A 10000-nucleotide genomic window follows, 5' to 3' on the forward strand; every position below is an offset into this window, starting at 1 on the left:
TCTGACCCCGGCACTCTCGTCTCCTGGAGCCTCGGATTTCTTCTCCTTCTTTAGTTTGGATTTCTTCTCTCTGTAGTTAATATTATGAGGCATCTGGAACACACACACACACACACACATGACATAGAATTTTTGTAAATTATTTTCAGAGTAAATTGTTTGTCTCAATCTCTTTTATTAAATATTCATTTTAAACTTGTAATTTCTACTGCATAGTGGTGTTCTGCTCTCTGTATGTTTGTGTGTGTGTGTGTGTGTATCTGTGTATGTCTGTGTTTATGTGTGTGTGTGTATCTGTGTGTGTGTGTGTGTGTGTGTGAGTATGTGTGTGTGTGTGTGTGTGTGTGTAAAAATGATCACTAGTGTGATAAATAGTGTCTCTCTCTCTCTCCGTCTCTGCTCACCTTTTTAAAGCGCACTTTGAGGTTGCTGCTCTGCCCCTGCTGCTGATCATATGGAAATGCCTCATAGATCAACAACTCCTGATCCACATGAACCTGCAGAGAGAGAGAGAGAGAGAGAGAGAGAGAGAGAGAGAGAGAGAGAGAGAGAGAGAGAGAGAGAGAGAGAGAGAGAGAGAGAGAGAGAGAGAGAGAGAGAGAGAGAGAGAGAGAGAGAGAGAGATGCAGATATAGAGGGGGATTCATTATAGATGCCGAGGTAGAATGGTTAACAATAAACACACACACACTTACGTAGGGTCAGCTACACACACACACATACACACACACTCACCAGCAGGTAGGGTCGGCTGTGGTTGTATCCCAGTGACACCAGCACCACCTCTTTGACGAGTGGGATCTCTCCCTGACGTGTCATTTCCTCCTTCTTCGTCTCACCCTGAGCAGCTGATTGGCCGGCGGAGCTGTCCACCAACACGCGCTGACCAACCGGGAAGTTCTTCACTAGGAACACCAGCCTCCACTCAGGCAACTGATAGATCTGAGAAGAGACACAACAATTTATACACTCATACATATTTATTTATTAAATAATATATCTACTTTATTGAAAAAAGATTATTCTATGTCACTGCTGTGAACTGACCACCACAGAATATAAAAAATATCAACAAAAAAAGCTTTAGGAGGCAGCTGTCCATGGTCCTTAAGGTACCAGCACGATAACACAGTAAAATATCGTCTAATAGTCAGCAATAAAATCCCAAAAACACTGAGATATAATATGTTTGCTAATAACACAGACCCCTAATAAACAATATTACATTATTGTTGTTTATATTAGTATATAATTTAAATGTATAATTTATTAAATGAAAGAATGAATGAAAGGAGTGTGTTGTGACCTCCATGACGCCATTCTCTCGCACCACCATGCACCAGTGTGTGGGTTCGTGTTTGCTCTGAGCTCCAGGACGCTCAGACTGGGAAAAAGCTGCGGAGCGACTGAACTCGTCTTTCCCGGGGCTCATCAGAGGGTTCGAGTCCCCGTACAGCATCTCCTCCTCATCATCTACTGTGGTACTGAACACACAGAATTTTTTTTTTTCAACTACATCATCATCATCATCATCATCATCATGGTAGGGAAGAAGGTGATTGGTGAGTACCTGAGGTCATGGATGAGCGTCTCGGACTCTGATTGGCTCCTGCTCACCGTTTCCTCTTGGAATAAGAAGGTCACTTTGTTCTCTGTGGTGAACATTCCGCTCACGTCACGGTACGCGCACAGAGCGATCACACGTGACTGCTACAATGGCAAACACACAAATTTCACACACAGCAGTGATGATCAACGTGATGGAGAATGGGTGGTGAAGAGGGTGATGAAGATGGAAAGGGTGATGGCATATGTGGTGGAGCTGAAAAGAGTGATAGAGATGGAGAGGGTGGTGGAGACGGTGATAAAGATAAAGAGGTTGGTGCAGATGGAGAGGTTGGTGGAAAGGGTGATGGCGATGGAGAGGGTGATGATGTAGAGTGTGGTGGAGAGTGTAATGGGGGAAGAGAGGGGGATAAAGATGGAGAGGGTGGTGTGGATGAAGAGTGTGATGTAAAGGGTGGTAGAGGGGGTTGTGGAGAGGGAGAGGGTGGTGGAGATAAAGAGTGTGATGTAAAGCATGTTAGAGGGGGTGGTGGAGAGGGAGAGGGTGGTGGAGATAAAGAGTGTGATGTAAAGGATGGTAGAGATGGTGGTGGAGAGGGTGGTGGAGATGGAGAGGGTGGTGGAGATGGAGAGGGTGGTGGAGAGAGTGGTGGAGATGGAGAGAGTGGTGGAGATGGAGAGAGTGGTGGAGATGGAGAGAGTGATGGAGAGGGTGATGGAGAGAGTGGTGGAGATGGAGAGGGTGGTGGAGATGGAGAGGGTGGTGGAGAGGGCGATGGAGAGAGTGGTGGAGATGGAGAGGGTGGTGGAGATGGAGAGGGTGGTGGAGAGGGCGATGGAGAGAGTGGTGGAGAGGGCGATGGAGAGAGTGGTGGAGATGAAGAGAGTGGTGGAGATGGAGAGGGTGATGGAGAGGGCGATGGAGAGAGTGGTGGAGATGGAGAGGGTGGTGGAGATGGAGAGGGTGGTGGAGATGGAGAGGGTGGTGGAGATGGAGAGGGTGGTGGAGATGGAGAAAGTGGTGGAGATGGAGAGAGTGGTGGAGATGGAGAGAGTGGTGGAGATGGAGAGAGTGGTGGAGATGGAGAGGGCGATGGAGAGAGTGGTGGAGATGGAGAGGGTGGTGGAGATGGAGAGGGTGGTGGAGATGGAGAGGGTGGTGGAGATGGAGAGAGTGGTGGAGATGGAGAGAGTGGTGGAGATGGAGAGAGTGGTGGAGATGGAGAGAGTGGTGGAGATGGAGAGGGTGGTGGAGATGGAGAGGGTGGTGGAGATGGAGAGGGTGGTGGAGATGGAGAGGGTGGTGGAGATGGAGAGAGTGGTGGAGATGGAGAGAGTGGTGGAGATGGAGAGGGTGGTGGAGATGGAGAGGGTGGTGGAGAGGGCGATGGAGAGAGTGGTGGAGATGGAGAGAGTGGTGGAGATGGAGAGGGTGGTGGAGATGGAGAGGGTGGTGGAGAGGGCGATGGAGAGAGTGGTGGAGAGGGCGATGGAGAGAGTGGTGGAGATGAAGAGAGTGGTGGAGATGGAGAGGGTGGTGGAGATGGAGAGGGTGGTGGAGATGGAGAGGGTGGTGGAGATGGAGAGGGTGGTGGAGATGGAGAAAGTGGTGGAGATGGAGAGAGTGGTGGAGATGGAGAGAGTGGTGGAGATGGAGAGAGTGGTGGAGATGGAGAGGGCGATGGAGAGAGTGGTGGAGATGGAGAGGGCGATGGAGAGAGTGGTGGAGATGGAGAGGGTGGTGGAGATGGAGAGGGTGGTGGAGATGGAGAGAGTGGTGGAGATGGAGAGAGTGGTGGAGATGGAGAGGGTGGTGGAGATGGAGAGGGTGGTGGAGATGGAGAGGGTGGTGGAGATGGAGAGGGTGGTGGAGATGGAGAGGGTGGTGGAGATGGAGAGGGTGGTGGAGATGGAGAGGGTGGTGGAGATGGAGAGAGTGGTGGAGATGGAGAGGGTGGTGGAGATGGAGAGGGTGGTGGAGATGGAGAGGGTGGTGGAGATGGAGAGGGTGGTGGAGATGGAGAGAGTGGTGGAGATGGAGAGGGTGGTGGAGATGGAGAGGGTGGTGGAGATGGAGAGGGTGGTGGAGATGGAGAGGGTGGTGGAGATGGAGAGGGTGGTGGAGAGAGTGGTGGAGATGGAGAGAGTGGTGGAGGTGAAGAGGGTGATGGAGAGGGCTATGGAGAGAGTGGTGGAGATGGAGAGGGTGGTGGAGATGGAGAGGGTGATGGAGAGGGCTATGGAGAGAGTGGTGGAGATAAAGAGGGTGGTGGAGAATGTGTAAAAATCATTCTGTTACAATCTTTACTGAAGAGAACACAAATCTGTTTTTATTGAAATGTTCACTAGAAAATAAAATAGAGACACTCAGAAAACTATCAGAGAGAGAGAGAGAGAGAGAGAGAGAGAGAGAGAGAGAGAGAGAGAGAAAGAGGGGATAAATGAATAAACAGACAGACAGACAGACAGACAGACAGACAGACAGACAGACAGACAGACAGACAGACAGACAGACAGTCGGGTGTACCGTGTGGAGGTGTGGTTTGTGCAGGGCGAGGCGGTGAGTCTTCCCCATGTAGGAGTCAGTTTTCAGGGCGAACATGGAAACGACTCCCTCCGCCGTCATGATCACGACGTAGGGGTCCGCCACGGAGCAGTGGATTATGGGAGATCCCAGATCCACAGGAATGAAGTGAAGCTGCGTCACTGCACAGACACAACAGTGTGAAGTGTGTACAAGTTACTCACTGTGTGTGTGTATACTGAGGTACTATCACTGTATATGTGTGTGTGTGTGTGTGTGTGTGTGTGTGTATTCTGTTACACCGCAACGCCACATTGTTACACGGTGGTGACACAGTAAACTGTTAAACAGTAAAGACGTGTTCTGTTACACTGTGTTCTGTTACACCATAACGCCGCGTTCTGTTACACTGTGACACCACATTCTATTACACTGTGTTTTGTTACACTGTTACAGCATGTTCTGTTTCACTGTAACACCATGGTCTATTACACGGTGTTCTGTTATGCTGTAACACCGTGGTTTTACGCTGTAACCCCAGGTTCTGTTACACTGTTACGCTGTGCTCCGTCTCACCTCCCTCCAGCAGTCTGATGCCCATGGGCGACACCTGGATGATGTATTTATTGTCCCCAATGTTGCCGGCGTGAACAGTGGGGCCCTGAGTGGCAAATCCACTCGTGTCCAGCTCCATGATCTCCTGCCCTGTCTGCAGGATCTGAACACACACACACACACACACACACACACACACACACACACACACACACACACACACACAAGTTATTCTTTACAGTCCACGCAGTATGTTAGGAGTTCACACTACAAGGGTCTCAGCTTCTTACCATGGTGGAATCTTCTCTGCTCAGGATCAGGAAGCCATGTTTGTTTTTCTCATCCTCCACAGTAAGCTTGTGTTTCTCAGCGTCCTCCTGGCTCTCACTCTCGCCCTCTGCTGGAGGCTGGAAACAGGACAGGAGGGAAGATTAATGAGGATCTTTACACTGTTGCTCTCTCTGATTCTCTCTCTCCACCACTCTCTCCACCACTCTCTTCACCTGCTCAGTTTTCTCCTCATTAGAGATCACTGTCCACATATCATGACACCCGGGCAGTTCAAAGGTCGTCACCACCTGGGGCCTGATGCTCCTCTGGAGAGAAGAGAAGGAAAGAAACATGATCAGAGTAAGAACAGGGTGAAGAAACACCACACAAAAAAAGAGAAAGAGCGAGAGAGAGAGAGAGAGATGAAGGCTCTTCTGGATGAAGGTGTGAAGGTTTTACCTGTAGAACCGACAAGGCGCCATTTTTTCCGTATCCAGAACAAACCACCACCTCCAAGTCAGGCTCAGGATTACTCTGGAACTGAAGGAGGGAGGGAGGGAGGGAGAGAGAGAGAGAGAGAGAGAGAGAGAGAGAGTGAGAGAGAGAGAGGAATTATGTAGCACTTGTTTATCTCTCAGGAATTTGATAGCTTTAATGATGATGAAGATAATGAATCTTCACCTCTTCAGAAAGGAAGGCCGGCTCTCCCATGGACGCGCTCACACACGGCCCGATGTTCAGGATACTGTCACATACCTGCGTGCACACACACACACACACACACACACAATGCTGAGGTAACTAAAGGTCACCAGATGTCAGTAAACACATGAAGAAAATGAGCGGTGTGGTCACATGATCAAACGTGTAAAGTGTAGGGGTGTAACGGTGCACGTGTTCATACACGGCTTTGGGTTCGGTGCAAAACGTATTAAGTGGCGTTAAGTTTAAGTTTAGTCTCCGCCGCACTTTGAGCGCATTTATTATTATTATTATTATTAAACTTGAAAACAGACACAACAATGGCAGGGGTATGAAAAAGAGACTAGAGTGTGGCTACTCACGCCGACTGGCAACTTTCTTTTGTGCACGTGTGAAATCAATTCCTGCCATCGCTAACGCTATCGCTAATGCTAACGCTAACGCTACGGATTCTGTAGTATTTCATGTACAGCTTCAAGAATTTCCAAGAATCTTAAAAGTAGAAAATCCTGACAATTTCGCATAACGAGGGAGTGAATGAAGAAAAGATGGAAGGAATGAAGAGGTTTGTTAAATTAAATGCTGAAATAAATAAAACCGTTAAGGGTTATCTGTATTACCCAAAATAGAGTCTAAAAAATGCAAACCATTTAAATAAATGTTTCCATTTATTTAATTTTATTCAATCATTTTAATTTGTAAATACTATTTAATATATTATTTAACCAATCAGGCTTTTTATTCAAAATTGTTTTAAAATGTAAACTGTGGACTGATGATCACAAATGTTAATAATAATAAACTGCATTAATAAAAAAACAACAAGCAATTTTGTGTTTTGTGTTTCTGTAATCTGTTTACCATTACACCCCTAATATAGTGTGTGTGTGTGTGTGTGTGTGTGTGTGTGTGTGTGTGTGTGTGTGTGTGTGTGTGTAGACTCTCACCTCGAAGGAGTAGGTGGCCAGCTGAGTGCCGGACTGAGCTTCACTCCCATACACCTCGATCTCATCCAGTTCATCCAACATCGAGGCCTTTCCTGCTACACACACACACACACACACACACACACACACACACACACACACACACACACACACACACACACACGACAAAATAGGACCACAAAAAAAATTATTACATAATTAACTCACAATCTCTCTCTCTTTCTCCCACACACACACACACACACACACACACACACCTGTCCAATTAGTGTTTGAGTCCAGGCGCTTCTTTTTATTAGGTGGTTCTTCCTGTAAAAAATGAATAAACAAAAAATAAATTTTTAAAAAGCAAGTAAACAAGTGACGAGCCATGTGGTTTGGGACACGCCCACAGTGCAGTGATGATGCTGTTTAGGTGACCTATATAATAAGTAGTGTTTGTGTGTGTGGTTTGGGACAAGACCCAGAGTGCACTGATGATAGTGAGTAGGTGACCTGTATAGTAAACAGTGTGTGTGTGTGTGTGTGTGTGTGTGTGTGTGTGTGTGTGGTTTGCAGGGTTCCGAAACATTTTTCATTTTAAAATTCCAGACTTTTCCAGACTCCAATCTGCAGACTTCCCTAAAGATTTTTTAAAACCATATTTCAGTCACCGTGGATGTGGATTTTTGAAATCGCTCTCCGGACGTGTGTGTTCTCTGCGTACCCACACACTAATCCAGACCTAGAGATCAAATTCCATACTTTATCATACTTTTCCAAAATGTGTAGGAACCCTGTGTTTGAGACACGACCCACAGTGCAGAGTATACAGTCAGTTACTGACCTCCATGTCCATGTCCTTGTCTTTGTCCTCCTCCGTGGCGTTCTCCTGCAGTTTCTCTGTGTACTTCAGCAGCAGTGAGTTCCCCAGTCGAGAACCCAGGAACAGGAACCCCGGCTCCATCGTCACCATCTGCACACAAGTGTGTGATTTAACATGACGTGTGCGTGTGTGTGTGCGTGTGTGTGTGAGGAGCTCAGATGGTGGACTCACACAGGTGGTGAGGACACTGGCAGCCGCCTTGTCGAAGTGGAACGCTCTCACACTTCTCATCCCGTCTGTTATGAGCGTGAGGACATAACTACACACACACACACACACACACACACACACACACACACACACACACACACACACACACACACAGTTAAACCACTAAATTGTAATCCTAATCTTCATGGTGGTGATGAGAGCCTGAGAGACTCACATTTCTCCTCCTTTCAGAGAGATGACCATCCTGTCAGAGCTGATGAAGGCGGCCTGAGAGCAGTCCAGAGTGAGTTTCACCTCCTCCTGAACACCTGACACACACACACACACACACACAGGGTCAATCATCTGAATTTGATATCCGGAGAATAAAAAGCTAAAATCAATCAGAGCTTACGGAGAGGAAACGCCGTCGTCCCATTGGTCTGGCTGTTGAGTGACACCCCGAAAGGCGGGACGCTCTGATTCAGGTAGAGCAACGAGTTCACGGCAAACACCACCACACCACCTGACACACACACACAGTTTTCAAATGAATCCAGAAATAAGTGCTTTAATGGTGTGTGTGTGTGTGTGTGTGTGTGTATAGTGCGCGTGTGTGTATAGTGCGCGCGTGTGTGTGACTCAGACCTATGGGTTTGGGCACAGCCATGACCTGTGTACAGTCGAAGGGCAGGTTGCTGAGGGACCAGATGACGGGGTGGACCTTCTGCATGATGTTCAGGGAGATGGCCACGATGCTGCATGTGTCCTGACGCACGGCAACACGTCTAACATCAAAGCAGCCCAGGTTAGCCCCGCCCACTTTCTCAAATATGGCGCATTATATTACAGTCAAGAAAGAAAGAAAGAAAGAATGAAAGCTGCGTACCCGGGCCACGTCTGGTTGGGTTCGTACAGGATCAGGAGCGTGGGCTCGTAGTAACCGTGCAGGAACTTCATATCAATGATGTTCAGAAGCTTCTCATCGAGCTCACGCACATCGATAATGTAGCTGGGGAGAAAACTGGACTTCTGCCTGCAGGACAGAGCACAGACACTGAGTTTGGTTTGGGACACGCCCACAGTGCACTGATGATGATGATGATGATTATAATGATGGTGAGTGTGGTTTGGGACAGGCCCACAGTGGACTGATGATTGTGTGGTTTGGAACACATACCCTTCGCCTACAATCCCCTCCTGCTCGTCAGTCAGCGTGTCCTTCCTGAAGGGCAGGACGACGAGCTGCGTGCCGTAAACCAACATGACCGCACAGCGATTCTCAGGATCCACACGCACTGTAGGGATGTGAACGTTCTGCACAAAACCGTCCTGTAAGAACAACAAAAAAACTCAATCGCTCTGACTCACACTCCGACTCCTCAAAGCATCGCTCCGACTCACACTCCGACTCCTCAAAGCATCGCTCCGACTCTCGACTCTTTAGGAATCGCTCCGACTCTCTAGGAATCGCTCCGACTCTCGACTCTCTAGGAATCGCTCCGACTCTCGACTCTCTAGGAATCGCTCCGACTCTCGACTCTCTAGGAATCGCTCCGACTCTCGACTCTCTAGGAATCGCTCCGACTCTCGACTCTCTAGGAATCGCTCCGACTCTCGACTCTCTAGGAATCGCTCCGACTCTCGACTCTCTAGGAATCGCTCCGACTCTCGACTCTCTAGGAATCGCTCCGACTCTCGACTCTTTAGGAATCGCTCCGACTCTCGACTCTTTAGGAATCGCTCCGACTCTCGACTCTTTAGGAATCGCTCCGACTCTCGACTCTTTAGGAATCGCTCCGACTCTCGACTCTTTAGGAATCGCTCCGACTCTCGACTCTTTAGGAATCGCTCCGACTCTCGACTCTTTAGGAATCGCTCCGACTCTCGACTCTTTAGGAATCGCTCCGACTCTCGACTCTTTAGGAATCGCTCCGACTCTCGACTCTTTAGGAATCGCTCCGACTCTCGACTCTTTAGGAATCGCTCCGACTCTCGACTCTTTAGGAATCGCTCCGACTCTCGACTCTTTGACTCTGTGTCAGACTCACCCGAAGCTCTGGTTCCTCAAAAAAATGCAGAGAGAGGGTCTTGAGGTCGTGTGTCCCCGGATCATACTCCACCACAGACAGCTGTCAACACACACACACACACACACACACACACACACACACACACACACAATAAACAAACATATTATAAACTTACATTATTAACAAACGCACACTATACAATAAACACACACACACACACACACACAATCTGCACCTTGGCATCTTTAAAGCTTAGCAGCAAAGCGTCTCTGTTGGTGGCCACGAGCTGCACACTGGCCATCGACATCACGTTCCCAAACAGGGAGAAGGAGGCCACCTGCTCCAGCTTCTCCTTACGACTCTTACCATCTGGAACATCACATCATCA

The 10000-nt window shown here is 48.4% G+C and overlaps 1 protein-coding gene across 2 annotated transcripts in view; it reads right to left on the minus strand.

Annotated features, from left to right (window-relative positions):
- Nucleotides 1-10000, minus strand: part of cpsf1 (cleavage and polyadenylation specific factor 1) — a 49092-nt gene that overhangs the window by 31344 nt on the left and 7748 nt on the right. The window contains exons 4-25 of one of the 2 annotated variants that reach the window (XM_083524322.1): nt 9848-9981; nt 9631-9711; nt 8760-8911; nt 8469-8615; nt 8228-8367; nt 7995-8105; nt 7815-7908; nt 7601-7688; nt 7391-7519; nt 6822-6873; nt 6565-6656; nt 5597-5671; nt 5375-5455; nt 5149-5241; nt 4936-5052; nt 4667-4808; nt 4094-4272; nt 1571-1710; nt 1307-1484; nt 736-942; nt 405-497; nt 1-93 (exon numbers count right to left, since the gene is read on the minus strand). The exon at nt 1-93 is cut by the window's left edge and continues 51 nt beyond it. In XM_083524322.1, coding sequence (XP_083380448.1) covers nt 1-93; nt 405-497; nt 736-942; nt 1307-1484; nt 1571-1710; nt 4094-4272; nt 4667-4808; nt 4936-5052; nt 5149-5241; nt 5375-5455; nt 5597-5671; nt 6565-6656; nt 6822-6873; nt 7391-7519; nt 7601-7688; nt 7815-7908; nt 7995-8105; nt 8228-8367; nt 8469-8615; nt 8760-8911; nt 9631-9711; nt 9848-9981 — 2618 coding nt within the window. Of the gene's footprint in view, nt 94-404; nt 498-735; nt 943-1306; nt 1485-1570; nt 1711-4093; nt 4273-4666; nt 4809-4935; nt 5053-5148; nt 5242-5374; nt 5456-5596; nt 5672-6564; nt 6660-6821; nt 6874-7390; nt 7520-7600; nt 7689-7814; nt 7909-7994; nt 8106-8227; nt 8368-8468; nt 8616-8759; nt 8912-9630; nt 9712-9847; nt 9982-10000 lie in introns of both variants that reach the window. The other variant, XM_083524321.1, reaches the window with a different exon arrangement.

Source organism: Silurus aristotelis (assembly GCF_946808225.1).
Source record: "Silurus aristotelis genome assembly, chromosome: 21".
Taxonomy (NCBI): Eukaryota; Metazoa; Chordata; class Actinopteri; order Siluriformes; family Siluridae; genus Silurus; species Silurus aristotelis.